This window comes from Sycon ciliatum, chromosome 1 (assembly GCF_964019385.1).
Source record: "Sycon ciliatum chromosome 1, ocSycCili1.1, whole genome shotgun sequence".
In the NCBI taxonomy this organism is placed as follows: Eukaryota; Metazoa; Porifera; class Calcarea; order Leucosolenida; family Sycettidae; genus Sycon; species Sycon ciliatum.
This window is the reverse complement of record NC_088643.1, coordinates 43538796-43554639: the sequence shown is the minus strand read 5'-3', so window position 1 is coordinate 43554639 and position 15844 is coordinate 43538796. Positions and strand designations below refer to the sequence as shown.

General features: G+C 45.8%; 1 protein-coding gene across 1 annotated transcript in view; it reads left to right on the top strand.

Annotated features, from left to right (window-relative positions):
- The window catches only part of LOC135827497 (extended synaptotagmin-2-like), an 18844-nt gene extending 3286 nt beyond the window's left edge, over positions 1 to 15558 (top strand). Inside the window, exons 4-17 of the mRNA XM_065339991.1 lie at positions 683 to 759; positions 1749 to 1815; positions 3186 to 3275; positions 3424 to 3479; positions 5751 to 5877; positions 6928 to 7018; positions 7680 to 7756; positions 8399 to 8484; positions 9784 to 9928; positions 11007 to 11078; positions 11588 to 11641; positions 12245 to 12364; positions 12901 to 13035; positions 15061 to 15558. Coding sequence (XP_065196063.1) covers positions 683 to 759; positions 1749 to 1815; positions 3186 to 3275; positions 3424 to 3479; positions 5751 to 5877; positions 6928 to 7018; positions 7680 to 7756; positions 8399 to 8484; positions 9784 to 9928; positions 11007 to 11078; positions 11588 to 11641; positions 12245 to 12364; positions 12901 to 13035; positions 15061 to 15081 — 1218 coding nt within the window. The 3' untranslated portion in view covers positions 15082 to 15558. The remainder of the gene's footprint in view (positions 1 to 682; positions 760 to 1748; positions 1816 to 3185; positions 3276 to 3423; positions 3480 to 5750; positions 5878 to 6927; positions 7019 to 7679; positions 7757 to 8398; positions 8485 to 9783; positions 9929 to 11006; positions 11079 to 11587; positions 11642 to 12244; positions 12365 to 12900; positions 13036 to 15060) is intronic.
- The last annotated feature ends 286 nt before the right edge of the window (positions 15559 to 15844 follow it).

The window sequence follows — 15844 nt, the reverse complement described above, 5'->3', positions numbered from 1 at the left end:
CACCTTGTTTTGAACTCTTTAGCCTTGGTTAACACCTTGTTTTGAACTCTTTAGCCTTGGTTAGTACCTTGTTTTGAACTCTTTTCCAATCATTTTCTGTGCCAAATACAACTTGCCAAATTGGGACATGAAGGATATGTTTCTTCGAGTTATTCCAGCATAGCCATAACACTTTGTAATACTAACTTGATAGGCCAAACCAAAGAATATACTTGATGATCGTCCCTTTTTTCAGAAGAAATGGGGAGAGTGGGCGGATTTTATTATTACTTCGAAGTATTTGATATGCATCATTGCGTAATCAGTATAGTGTACGAGTGTGTAAGAGTGGTGATCTCTGTGGTAGTCATGCTACCCTACACTACGCTATGCTACACTTAGCACCCTGCATCATGTAGTCGACCCGGCCAGCGGATACTACATATACACACGTATACGTCCGCGCAACTCGCATTTGTCGTGTACACCGGCCGGGACAGGACATTTTCGGCACAGACTGAACCTCTGCTAATAATAATATTTCTCGGGCGGCCCCTGAATTTGGGGCAGGCGGGGACGATCATCAAGTATATTCTTTGGCATGGCCTTATATTATCTGAACGAACACCTGCAGCACATTGTTTTTCACTTGCAGCTTCTCTGCTCTACTACTAAACTGGCATTTGTTTCTCCATTCTTCTAGCCCTTCTCATTGAATGGAGTTACTGTTGAACCGAACCCAAGAAAACTGGACAGGATTGCTATCGACTTTGACTTTACGTAAGCACATGTGTGGTGCGGTGGGGTTCACTTTGTAGCTCGTACAAAGCCTGGCCCTTGGCGCTGTACCGGTGGAATCCCGATAATTCGAACCCCAAATTTCAAGGAAAACCTTCACTTATCTGGACACCCTAATCATTCAAACATGTACCCACAACATCGGCAATATGCATGTCAAAATGCTCGCATTGCTGTAGTGAGGTGCGATCTGTACTATAGACCCAGATTCCGCACACTCTGAACTTGCCCAGTACAGCCCCCTTGTGCCCACCACACTAACTTGTATGAGTATAGTGTACGGTGAACTTTGAATTATCAGCAGGAATCCCACACAATTTCCATGTTACCAGATTTCATCATGGGAACTTCTAATTAGGCCGACTTGCACAGTTCGAAGTTTGACTCACACACTGTCATTTGGGATCGTATTAGCTGTGAAATCAGTCCAGGAAGAAAGTTCTAATTAAGCGGTGCATCCAAACTAAAATGCCCTACTTTGAATTATCATGATTCGACCGGTACTTTGTAGCACATGCAAAGCTAGACCTCTGACATTGTATTAGTCAGGAGCAAAGTAGCCCAGTGCAGCACCTTTGTAAGAATGCCGGTGGAGGAACTAGCACATTGACAATGATTGATGTCGTCACGGTCAATCGTCTTGGGCTTTACACCTGTCATGTCGTGCAGTTTGACCTGCAAGTTCCACTGAACAGGTCTTGACTGAATTGCTATGGAACCGAAGCTGAATTCGAGGGTGATGTGTATGATTCCACTGGCTGATCACTTGGCTTGAAAACATGACCGAGACAAATAGCGATAGGGGCTCAATGAGTTTAGATTTTAATGGGGAAAGTAGCCATGTCCGTACATGACTACCGGTATGCATGTTGTCACTCAGTCACTTGTACTTTAGTCGCACACTAACACTTGTATGTATACATATCTTCACAGTGCTAACTTGCGATTGCCTTGTCTTTCTTGGTTGCCAGTTACGACGGTAATCCAGACATTGATGCAACACTCGCTGGTGCACCGCTTGGTATTGACAATGTGAAGGTAAACATTCTTGAATTTGGATGACATTATATTATAAACATTAACACGCATGCACTCGCTATTGCAGACCAGTGGAGAGCACACATCATATGGAGGATTCATGGAGTGCTGGGCAACCGAATCTGGCATGTGATAATCATGTAGGATAGTCCACGCACGAGGTGCAGCCCATGAAATGGGCACCCATGAACTGGGCGGAGTGTGGACGGCCTGTATGATAGTGTGTATGTATGTCCACGCACAAAGTGCAGCCCATGAGATGGGCGCCCATGAAATGGACGGAGTGTGGACGGCCCACACACACGAGGTGCAGCCCATGAAATGGGCACCCATGAACTGGGCGGAGTGTGGACAGCCTGTATGATAGTGTGTATGTATGTCCACGCACAAAGTGCAGCCCATGAGATGGGCGCCCATGAAATGGACGGAGTGTGGACGGCCCACGCACGAAGTGCAATGCCCGTTAGGAGGCAGGAGTGTGGGAGTATGAGTGTGATGGCCGAAGGCCGTGATAATTGCCAGATGAGAGGAGATAGCTGGCCCAGCACTCCTATTTATTTTCGTCTTGCATGAATTATGATACCTGTGTTGAATCAAGGATATCAATATTATTCATAGATGGGAAGAGGTGGGTGGGTGAGAAAGGAACAAACCGGTGTTCTTCTCACTACCCAAGCAAAGCAAATATGAAGTAGCAATGTGGCCAGCGCGAAGTATGGTGTATGCGTTACGGGTTCAAGCTCCGATGTGTGCTGCAGCCGCATATGGCTGGTTGGCTGGCGAGTTCAGGTGAGTTCCGGCGTACGCATGTTACATGCCACCACAGCGTGCATGTACGTGTTACTTGACATGCATCAATGAATAGCGTGGGATCTGCGGGCTCTTTGGAAGCCGCTGGAGCGCGTGTGAAGTGGTGGCTTGTGCAATGTGTTAACCTACATTACCGCAAGCTCTAATGTGTTTATATAAGAATGCTCCTGTTGCGCCTATGATGCCCCATATGTTGTGTGTATGTTACCATACGACCAGCCAATCAAACGTTGACCCATAGTTCATTCGTATCTAGGCACTGGAGTGTTGTTTACACCACATACTTGATGAAGTCTCGCATGCTTCCTGGCCCGCTTCATCCTGAAGACCACAATTACCGGAATGTTGACTTGTAAAAAGTCTGCCATGCCTCCTGGCCAACTTCATCCTGAAGATTGTCACAATGATTGAAATGTTGACCATCGTTTTGCAATGAAGCTGAGTGAACAGTCATTCACAATTTGAAAAAAGTGCTAGTATCAAATTTAATGTGTGATCCCCTTCACTTCCAAGATTTGCACCCCTGACATATGCATCCCTATGTCTTGTTCTATGTATAGTTTGCAGGTCGCCTCAGAGTCATTATCGGGCCACTCATGCATCAGCTACCCATCATTGGGGCAATTTCATTCTTCTTTGTTCATGAGCCGGTAAGTGTTCAGTTAATGAGGATTAGAGTTGCTAAGTTGCTGCAGTCACCATGCCATTCAGTGTTGCACCCTATTGAGTCCTATCAGGTGTTTATGTGAAAGTATTCAGATGTCAGTGTACACATCAATTCTGTACTTCCTCTACCAGACGTTTGACTTCAACCTGACTGGAATCCTGCAAGTCGGCGACTTTTGGATAATCCGGTACTTCACATCATTAGCAGTATCTTTTGCTAGGGCTTGTGTGTAGGTAGCTACCGGCACTTTCATATTATTATAATAGTGTGTGTGTGGGGTGGGGGGGGATGTAGTAAGAATTGTCACATCAGCCTGGATTTAAGTCGAAAGTGGACCGGGCCTTCCAGGACAGGAAAGCAAGGCCTACAGTATACTCAACACAGATAAGCAGCTCAGTTAGAGTCTGAGTGCATTGTGTTTGACTGCATGACCATGACCCAGTTAGCTCTCCTAGAGATGGCACATTATGGTTGCTCATCCATTCTTTAATGACACAGGGTACTTTTTTAGGACTTGATGCCTTGTTCACAACATTGTCACTTCTTTCAGGTGCGAAATAACTTCATTACAGATAATATATAGCAATGAAAAATATCAATTGTGCACTCATAACCATGTATAAACAATTAAAATGAAACAATTCCAGAACGTTTTCGTATGACTATCATCAGTGGAACATCGTCACATAATAAGAATCACTAAAACAACCAGTTATATAGCTAGAATATGAACAGAACCGTGAGAATGCAGCACAGCTAGCGGTTATGCATAACGCGTGTAGTGTGAACCTTTGCAGTGTATCTGAGAATGGTAGCAGTAGATGAATGTGGCAGCTGTGAGTGCATGTGGACAAAACTGGTGAGTGCGTATTATTTAAAAAGTGTGAGTGCAACAACATTTTCTTTTTGCTTGCATAGAACAGGGTCACGTGTGCGAATATATACAGCTTCCAACACCTGCAACTGCTTAAAGAAACGTGCGCAACAAATAACACTAAACCAGGAATCGTCAAACAACTTACGACAATCCGGACTGGACACCAAATGCTTGTAAATGGCAGACTTGCTCTTGTCGATGTCGAACTCCTCCTCGTCAGTATCACTCTCATCCTCCACTTCCTGTTCCTGCTCACCCTTGCTTTCCTCCTGACCATCCTGTTCATCCCCATCATCATCCTCCATCTCCTCATGCCATCGCTTCTTTCTCCTTGACGCATTCACTGCTGCGCCCGTACTTCCCCCTGCCGCTACTGGTTCCGCCTTCTCGCAAGCAGGCCAAAGCGTGGGAGGCCACGAAAACACCCGTTGGCTACTACTACGCCTGTCAGTATTACAACACAACCAGGAACGGATACAACACCGGAATCAACAGGAGCGCAACACATGAATCTGGTGTCACTCTTGACGACAACACCACGGCATGGGAGACCGCCGGACGATCGTTCGTTAACAAACCCGACGGCGGTAACGGAAAGATCACCAGGAGAACGAAACGAAAATGGAGGAAAAACGAATCTGAGGAGAAACCAGAGACTAGCGGAGACACGACTGAGAAAAATCGAGTAGGCGGAACCAGTAGCGGCAGGGGAAAGTACGGGCGCAGCAGTGAACGCGTCAAGGAGAAAGAAGCGATGGTATGAGGAGATGGAGATGGAGGATGATGATGGGGATGAACAGGATGGTCAGGAGGAAAGCAAGGGTGAGCAGGAACAGGAAGTGGAGGATGAGAGTGATACTGACGAGGAGGAGTTCGACATCGACAAGAGCAAGTCTGCCATTTACAAGCATTTGGTGTCCAGTCCGGATTGTCGTAAGTTGTTTGACGATTCCTGGTTAAGTGTTATTTGTTGCGCACGTTTCTTTAAGCAGTTGCAGGTGTTGGAAGCTGTATATATTCGCACACGTGACCCTGTTCTATGCAAGCAAAAAGAAAATGTTGTAGCACTCACACTTTTTAAATAATACGCACTCACCAGTTTTGTCCACACACACTCACAGCTGCCACATTCATCTACTGCTACCATTCTCAGATACACTGCAAAGGTTCACACTACACGCGTTATGCATAACCGCTAGCTGTGCTGCATTCTCACGGTTCTGTTCATATTCTAGCTATATAACTGGTTGTTTTAGTGATTCTTATTATGTGACGATGTTCCACTGATGATAGTCACACGAAAACGTTCTGGAATTGTTTCATTTTAATTGTTTATACATGGTTATGAGTGCACAATTGATATTTTTCATTGCTATTTTACGACTGTTGTCTCCTCGTCGGCTATTTAAACAGATAATATAGTAAATATTTCACTAATCTCTGCTGCCCTCTTTCCCTCCTACCCCCCCCCCCCCCCCATACACACACACGCACCCGGCATGAATACACACACACACGCGCATGCATGCACGCACGCACGCACACACGTGCGTGCGCACACACACACACACACAATAACAGAAATGCAGTCGACAGCGCAGTCAGGACCTGCATCCAGGAAATTGCCATTCTGCCAAATCGGCAGGTGATTCTCCTGGACAAGACTGGTGCAGTGGATGCGAACCTGGTCAAGCATCCATTCCCACAGGTAGGGCGACCCCGCTATACTGAGACAAGTAGCGAGTACCATATTTCCAGTGAATACCGTATTTCCCTGGATATATAAGTTGAATCTTTTTACACTAAATTGAAGGGTAAAAAGGGGGTGCGACTTACAACCGAGCATAACGTTTACTACTGAAGTGAATAATATATCAAAATGATTATGGCTTAAATCTGAAAATGTGGCTGCAACTTATAATCGAGGAATACGGTAGGTAAATATCCTGTAGTAACCAGGGAGTAGTACAATACCCGTATTGTACTACTCCCTGGTAGTAACAGAGAATTGCACCCCGCTTTAGACTCATGGCGTTGTTCTTGTAGAGTCCAGTCAACGGGGTGTTGCGGCACCAATCCAGGCCTCATTTAGCGGCATGCTGGTATGATTTTATAATCCTACATGTAGTCACACTTCTGAACTTTGATCATCATACTGATTACTACTTGGGCAAATGACAGAAGCCACACATGCAGCAACTGATGATTAGAAGAATGGCAGAAGCCACACATGCAGCAACTGATGATTAGAAGAATGGCAGAAGCCACACATGCAGCAACTGATGATTAGAAGAATGGCAGAAGCCACACATGCAGCAACTGATGATTAGAAGAATGGCAGAAGCCACACATGCAGCAACTGATGATTAGAAGAATGGCAGAAGCCACACATGCAGCAACTGATGATTAGAAGAATGGCAGAAGCCACACATGCAGCAACTGATGATTAGAAGAATGGCAGAAGCCACACATGCAGGAACTGATGATTAGAAGAATGGCAGAAGCCACACATGCAGCAACTGATGATTAGAAGAATGGCAAGAATACATGCAGCAACTGATGATTAGAAGAATGGCAGGAATACATGCGGAAACTGATGGCAAGGAAATAGTAATGACAAGAGCACAATGTCATGTACTGTCCTCAGCTCAGCATGTGTTTTTCAATAGCAGAAACTTTCTCAATGCTTAAAGTTATAATTTTTCCTCTACGCTGTGATCCGATTGTAGATGTGTTTTGCGTCTGATATCCTTTGCAGAGTGTAATGTTTGTTACCATTGTCGACATCACGAATGTGGAGGACAAAGATTTGTTCGGCGGGGGATCGGATGTCTACGTCCAACTCAAAGGTTGGTGCATAAAATAAGTTGTTTCCTGATATGGATACATTGGGGCCACAATACCTCAAAAGCAACACTAGATACTTTGGTGTTATATTATTGCTCTCTTGTGAAGATGGTGGTCATAATATGACATAATAATGGGGGGGGAGGGAGGGAGGGATGGAGGGAAGGGCTAGAGTCTCACTGTGGTACGTTATAATACTAGTACCATAGTGGCAGTTTTTGGGAGTATGCTATACAGTGGCAATTGGTCAGGCGCTCATTGCATTGAAGAACAATTGTAGCGAATCTGTTAAAACCCCACTATCTCCCAATAGCTAGCTGTTTCAACCTTGTGAGGTCTCATCAGCGGAGCTTAGAGTGATCGACGAAACCCCTGTTTTGCACATTTTGATGGGTCAACTTTTTCGGAATAACTTGCAGACCAACTGGACCGGTACCGGGTGCTACAGCCCAGCAAAGTATTTTTAAACCGGCTGACAGCATCAAAGTCAGAATAAAAAAATTCTCTTTTCATTCCCTCGAACCGAAGAATATAATTCGATAATCAGAATGCTGTTTCTCTTGCATACATCTGCTACCTATAGAACTGCCACAGTACTCCTGGTTGTACAGGTACCGCGTTTACTAAAGTTAACTGCTGCTAACTTTCCTGTGTTTTGCTCAGTGGGTGGCAGTGAGTACCGGACTTCGGTGAAGGATGATGTAGAGACGACCACGGTTATCTTCAATGAACGAGTTGATGTGAGTGAGAGCATGATCGTGGTGTATAAATGTGGCCGATCAGTGTTCCACCAAATCAAATCCAGCAAATGATGCATACTGTATGTGTGCGGTTAGATAGCGGAACTCGCACACTGTTCTACTGTCACTAGTCTGTTAGCTAGTGAATTTCAGGCTTGGGCATTCGGTCAAGTAGTTGCTGAAAGCTAGGGCATTCGGTCAAGTAGTGGCTGAAAGCTAGGGCTGCTAGGTATAGGGCTGTATGTGTACATGTCAATCTAAGTCTCCGAGGATAGCCCCAATTCTGCCACTGTCTGCGTTGACCATATTCACATTTTACCATTGGTTCCTGCATGCTATGCTGTACCCTTCCCAGTATTCCTCACGATAACCATACCGAGGTCCCGGGAGTGAGGGGTGGGGGGGGGGGAGTGGGGGGAGGGGAGTGGGGGGAGGGGAGTGGGGGGGGGGGGGGGAGAGACCCTTCTAACTGTCAGGTTACTCATCATGAGGCCACATCTGTATTAAGTGAGATGTGTGCTGCCAGTGAAATAATAAAGTGTTGGGTTTGGGAGGGAGAGAGGAAAGGGTAGAGAAACGGAAGGGGTCAATGTTTGTCATGCATACACTTACTAGAACATGTTCTCATTATTTGATGAGCAGATGTTGCTGGAAGAGACGTTTGATCAGATTCTTACCATCAGCGTGTTTGATGAGGACAACCTTCTCAGTGATGACACACTTGGACAGTAAGTCATCGCCCAAGCAGTCTAACCAGATCCCTCAGTGCGGAAAGCAGTCTAACCAGATCCCTCAGTGCGGAAAGCAGTCTAACCAGGTCCCTCAGTGCGGAGGTGTTGTTTAGCACCATAGTCTAACCAGATCCCTCAGTGCGGAGTTGTTGTTTAGCACCATAGTCTAACCAGATCCCTCAGTGCGGAGGTGTTGTTTAGCTCCATAGTCTAACCAGATCCCCTAGTGCGGAGTTGTTGTTTAGCACCATAGTCTAACCAGATCCCTCAGTGCGGAGGAGTTGTTGTTTAGCACCATCATGAGTCCAACCAGATCCCTCAGTGCGGAGTTGTTGTTTAGCTCCATAGTCTAACCAGATCCCTCAGTGCGGAGTTGTTGTTTAGCTCCATAGTCCAACCAGATCCCTCAGTGCGGAGGTGTTGTTTAGCTCCATAGTCTAACCAGATCCCTCAGTGCGGAGTTGTTGTTTAGCTCCATAGTCTAACCAGATCCCTCAGTGCGGAGGTGTTGTTTAGCTCCATAGTCTAACCAGATCCCTCAGTGCGGAGTTGTTGTTTAGCTCCATAGTCTAACCAGATCCCTCAGTGCGGAGGTGTTGTTTAGCTCCATAGTCTAACCAGATCCCTCAGTGCGGAGGTGTTGTTTAGCTCCATAGTCTAACCAGATCCCTCAGTGCAGAGTTGTTGTTTAGCACCATAGTCTAACCAGATCCCTCAGTGCGGAGTTGTTGTTTAGCTCCATAGTCTAACCAGATCCCTCAGTGCGGAGTTGTTGTTTAGCTCCATAGTCTAACCAGATCCCTTAGTGCGGAGGTGTTGTTTAGCACCATAGTCGAACCAGATCCCTCAGTGCGGAGGTGTTGTTTAGCTCCATAGTCTAACCAGATCCCTTAGTGCGGAGGTGTTGTTTAGCTCCATAGTCTAACCAGATCCCTTAGTGCGGAGGTGTTGTTTAGCTCCATAGTCTAACCAGATCCCTTAGTGCGGAGGAGTTGTTGTTTAACACCATACCTTTTTCCATGTCAGGGTATGCAGTAACTCACTTTTTTTTCGGCATGAATTTGCGTGGTTATTTCATCTTGGACAGCAGCAGGAAATGATAACACGTGTACAGTGAGTACGACCGGCACTTTGTAGTGTACACCACAACAAGCTCAGCACATGCACATGTATATCTGAAATTTCCCTTTACCGGGATAATCTCAAAGATGACCAGTTGTTCAAACAAACAAAGAGTAACAGAAGGATAGTACTTAGATGAACGTGTTGCTCTCTGTTTGAACTTCCTCCTGCCAGCACATCTGTCAATCTTTCATCCGTCGCAAAAGACACCACCATTTCTCTCAAGCTGTCGGACACGAAGAAGGAGAGCAACATTACGCTCTGCTTCCAACCCATGCTGCTGTCACAATGGAAGCCAATAGTCAGCCCAAGGAAAGACGTAAGAATATTGTCACCATGTGGTTCACCTGGTTGCTACCGTAGGCTGTATTGTGCCATGTAACATCACATCTCTGCTCATGTTGAAAGAAAGGGAAGAAATCCTCCATTTGCCCTGGTCAGACACATAACTCAAAGTCGAAGTTGTCAGGTTGCTCACAGGTTGCTTACAAATTAACTAGGGCTCAAACGGTCACGGTTTTACCCCCAACGGTTAACTGCTAAGCTAACGGTCGGTTTAACGGTTATAACCTATAAGCCACGGCAATCCTGCAGACTCTTTTTTAACCGTATATTTGACTATACTTATTCAAAAAATGTACCCTATTCAGTACAACGCACACATGTACATTCTCTTGCATGCTCATTCATACATACTCTCACACCAAGAGACCAGATATGACCGAGTTGACAGCCCAGAAATTGCGTACGCGTGCGACAGCCTGCGAAAGTGCATACTTTGCAACGACCTGATACTTGAAAAATTGACTGAAAAGTTACTGCGTAACCGTTATCTTTATCGGTTAACCGTTAATTCTTCGTAACCGGTCTGCAACCGGTTAATCGGACTAACCGTTTGAGCCCTAAAATTAACCCATAGCCAGGCATTGTCTTGGGTCTTGGCTGTCTCTCTTTCTTTCTCTATCTGTCTCTGTCTCTGTTTCTGCCTCTGTGTCTGTGTCGGTCTCTCTTTCTGTCTCTGTCCATCCCTGTCTCTGTCTGTCTGTCTGTCTGTCTGTCTGTCTGTCTGTCTGTATGTCTGTCTGTCTGTCTGTCTGTCTGTATGTCTGTGTGTCTGTCTCCTTTCCTCTTTCTCTGTCTCTCTTTTCTGTCTGTCGTGTCTGTCTGTCTGTCTGTCTGTCTGCCTGCCTGCCTTTCTGTCTCTGTCTGTCTGTCTCCTTTCCTCTTTCTCTGTCTCTCTTTTCTGTCTGTCTGTTTGTCTGTCTTTCTGTCTGTCTGTCTGTCTGTCTGCCTGCCTGCCTGCCTGACCGTCTGTCCGTCTGTCTGTCTGACCGTATGTCTGTCTGTCTGCCTGTCTAACTGTATGTCTGTCTGTCTGCCTGTGTTTCTCTCATTAGATATCTGGTGAAACACTTCCCTCCCATTTGCTTATCGTGAAAATTGGAGCCGTGTATGACCTTCCGAATGCAGTAAGTACATGATCTGGAAGGTGGTTCTTTGTATTTACCAACTATGGACCAACCATACCTTGCTTTTGGTCACTATGACGGCTGCAGTGGATGACAACTGCCATGCACTGTAAACATGTTTCCTGAAGATAGTCATCGTGCATGTAGATTGTCCCGCATTCAAAAATTGAGCTATTTTCCAATATCCCCATCATATTTTCTACCATATCCGAGCCACTTGCATTAGGGTTGCATGTCTCCTGCCCATTGTTAGACATGATATAACCTAATAGCTAGTAATCGCATGCTCATTACTTCTTCGAAGTGAAGATGTCTTCTATGTGGTTTACCGTTCCATTTAGTCACCAGAATCAAACGTCCTGGAGCACACTTTGGCTGCAAAGTTGGTGATATGAGCGCACACATTGCTTTGTTCGTTATGAGACTGCAATGCAGCACTGTTAGGAATGGCGTGGGCATTGTTTTCAGGCTAGCGAATCCAGTGCATGTTGTGTGCCGTGTTCTGTCAGGACAGCAACGGCTACACAGCAACAGTGTCATTGCTAGATCATGAACCGCAGAAGGTAGGTGTCGTGGTCTCGAACTCGTTGGTCACTCAGTGAACTAATTTTATTGTAAAGAAGACACGAACTTAGAGAATGTGAAGAAGAGTATAGCGAGATAGAGAGCGGTGGGTGAAGAGCCGCTGGACAGCTGGATCGTGTATCAATAAGCGCACTGGGGGAAGGCTAGAGAGTATGTCTCTAGACCTCAATAGGCATTGTAGGAAAGGCCAGTCAATAGTACTGAGGAGTGAAGTCAACAAGAACACAGTCAATAGCTTCAGACAATCATGACAGGCATGGCACAGATAATACAACAGTAGGTGCACAGAGAAACACAATAATATGCTTCCCATGATGATTGCATAATGCATAATTATAACACGAGGTTGCGATGAGCTATTCTTGCCCACCATTGTGCAGACATGCAATGCCATGTTGCATGTAAAAACGCAGCGGAGGGTCAATGCGTGAAGTGTGAAGCCTAATGTGCCCGATGTGTCTCCTTCTCCTTCTCTTGCAAGACTGCAGGTTACCAATGGTCTCTTACAGTGGATTTTCAAACACACCTCATGTCCAGTATATATCTCTGTTTGCATATTTCTATCAATCCACCCTCTTTAGAAATCTCTAGACATCGTTACTGATGCGGAGAGTGGCACAGTGCTGAATCATTCACCTGCAGAAGACAACCGTCAGTGCCGGTTTCTCATTTCAAGAGTGGATGGAACTATCACAATTGAGGTAAGAAGCTCGGCATAGTAGTGTAAGCCATGCGGAAGTTGGGTCAGGGTGCCTCATTGTTATCGCATAATAATGCTTGTTTTTACATCTGTGTGTGCGCGCGTGTGTGTGTGTGTGCGTGTGTGTGTGTGTGTTTTTGTGTGCGTGCGTGTGTGTGTGGTGTGTGCTTGCATGCATGTGCATGTATGTGTCTGTGTGCACTCCATGATCCCGGCATTGATCTGTGTGTACTCCATTATCCCGGCATTGATCTGTGTGCACTCCATGATCCCGGCATTGATCTGTGTGCACTCCATGATCCCGGCATTGATCTGTGTGCACTCCATGATCCCGGCATTGATCTGTGTGCACTCCATGATCCCGGCATTGATCTGTGTGCACTCCATGATCCCGGCATTGATCTGTGTGCACTCCATGATCCCGGCATTGATCTGTGTGCACTCCATGAACCCGGCATTGATCTGTGTGCACTCCATGATCCAGGCATTGATCTGTGTGCACTCCATGATCCCGGCATTGATCTGTGTGGCATGCAGATATCTGACCGGGACGTCAGCATAGGTCAGTTCAATCTAACGTTCGACAACTTGAGGATGGCTGAGGAGATGTGCATCAAGGGACAGTTCACACTGGATAGCGGTACTCTGCTGGATCTGCACTACCAACTCTTTGTAAGTACATGCTGTGCCATGGTGCACCGCTATACACCATAGTGCACCATTTCACACTGTAGTACAGTCATGCATGAAACACTACTCCTTTCACTGTAGTAGACCGCAGTAGATGTATGCCACAGCACACCACAGCGCTCCACAGCACACCACAGCGCTCCACAGCACCGCACTGCAGAACTCTATGCGGCACACTACAGTACTCTATGGCACAGCATGGTACTGATGATGGCAAGCCATAACACGCCTTGTTGAGTTGCAAAGCACATATAGTAACCAACAATCCCAGTACAGAAAAAGTTTCCATTGAAAAATATACATGCAGTGGAGATTGTAAGGTGGTTGCTACAAAGTAACTATGCTCGTGAGACTGCATTGCACTTGAACTCAGCTGACCGTAAATTTTGATCTTGGCCTTGACTTACCAGTAATGCACCGAAAGAAGGAAATTCTTGTAAATCATAGTAAGGCCACACTGAAGAAGGTCTGTGGTTCGACTCACCCGACCTACCGTACATTTTTCAGCCCGACCGTAACTTTTTTTCGGTGGGCTGTCGTGTGACTGACGTAGAACACGTCCACGTCTACGTGCTGTGCAGCGTGAGTCTGCGGACGCAGGCGGCTCCTTTTGGACTTGACTTGTAGTTGTACTGCAATGCAGTGCAGTGAGTGGTAGAATCTACGACTGCTGCCTTGTGCTGGTAGTACGAGCGTAGAGTCTACTCGATACGACCACCGGCAGACTGGCGAGACTTATTTTGAAGTGACCGTCCGGTTGAGAGTGATTGCCTCGTTCCAGATTAAGGACGGCCTTCTGTTTTGGGATGAAGGACAGACGAGATTGCACTTTCCTCGTGTATTGGGAACGATGTTTCACCTGTACCGGTTGCTGCTCCATGTGTGCAAGCCGCACAGGAAGCGTCGATGGAAAAAGCCCATGTATTCGTGCACGCCGACACCAAACTAGCAATACATGTACCGGTACATTGTACAATTTGTACTTCGAAGTAGTTCCCAAACTTACTTTCAACTCGCATCGTTCTTCATTTGCTTGATGATTTGGACAGTCAGAGTCACCGCTTGAAGTTATTCTCTTCTCGTTCCAGAGCTACACAATGTTTCAAAGTATTAGCCAGTGATCCCTTTATACAACATGTATGGCATAACACTGCGTAATAATGCCGATGTACTGGGTGTCTAAAGGCAGTACAGTGTATTTACATGTTCTAAAAAATATATTAAAAAAAAAATCCGCCCGCCCGCCCGTAAAAAAAATGTCCATGTTAGTCGAACCACACACCTTCTTTAGTTTGGCCTAATGAGGATAGACGTGGAAAATGAACACGAGAGGAGGGACCAGAGTCCAGGAGTGCGAAGAATACAGTGGATGTGGTATCAGTAGGAGTAATTGTACGCAGTGTAGACAGTGTAGTCAGTGTAGTTGCCGGCGTGTAGTTGTAGTTCATGTCGATTTTGTATGGCAACTTTACCACTGAATACCGCTGAGCTAGTGAGCAGTCACGATACACGACTGTACAGTATGCACCTACGGGGGAAATAGTGGGTTTGGATTAGAGCTTGGCCGAGCAGGTTAAATCTGGATCATGAGCTAAATATTGAACTGATCTGATGGCGAGCTAGATGTCCGCATACCGAAACCAGTTCAAGTTGAGTTGTGTATCTTTGGAATCCCTTGGTTACAGGGAGCACAGTAGATGGTGTTAGCACAAGCTTGAAAATTAAATTTCATTAGGTTAGAAGAGCTTACAAACGTTTGCTCCTTGCTTTTAAAAGTCTGAACCGGGCCCTCACTTCACACTCTTTGTCTGTTGATCCCGTTTATCAAGATATCCCCTTATCAGATGAAATCTTCATAACAAAGGTCGAATTTGGGCTTCTCACGAAAGTCTCCCCAGTCGAGAAAGTAATTAGTTTTTACTTCTATCGTATGTAATGTTCCTTGCTTTCGAGCATTTCTGAATTCTGAATTTTTCTCTTGTTTTCCTGTCTTGCTGGCCCTAACAGGGAATTGTTCCATGCCCATGAATTGGTGGTCTACATCCATCTCAATCAAATACTCCACATGACATTCACTGATGTTAACATCGTGCTTTTGCCCTGGCCCTGCATTGGTTTTTGCACTATCATTCTATTCAAGCACTGAATTTGGAGAACTGTACTTACTTTACACTATACACGGTGATACTTTTACGGCACATGTTTCGACGTGTAGCCCTCAGTGCCAGCGATGTGTTGCTATGTTCCCTGTGAGTTTGCACAGTCCGCAGATTTACCACAGAACATGCGTGTATACTCTCAGCTCAACATTGCAAGTGCAATGTGCCGCGCTGCTGCTCTAACTGTCTTGCACAATGCTTATGACGCCAGCTGCATGTTTTCTACACCTTGCCTCGCCTAAGGTGCAATGCTGTGTTGCTTATCATCTACCTGTGATCTTCTTTCAAATCATCAATGTTGGTAGTAAGTTGCTGCTAGCTTTGCCATGACCCACTATGACTATGACTATGGTGGATTGTGGTGGTGCATGGGGCTTGCCGCATACTTGTGTACTTCGTACAGCTCCGGATTTTGTACAGTTCTTCGGGTGACATATATTTGACCGCTGACCAACGATCAACGAGGACCCTATCCCTAGTACTAATAAGACTTATTAGTAATATTCTTGCCATGATCTCATGGTGTTGATCCAACCCAGTAAATCTACTAAAATGGTACAAACAGAAAGCTACCTTTTACAGCGGAATTCTCCGTGAAGTCCAAGTTTGGAACAGCGGAACATGGTAATAAT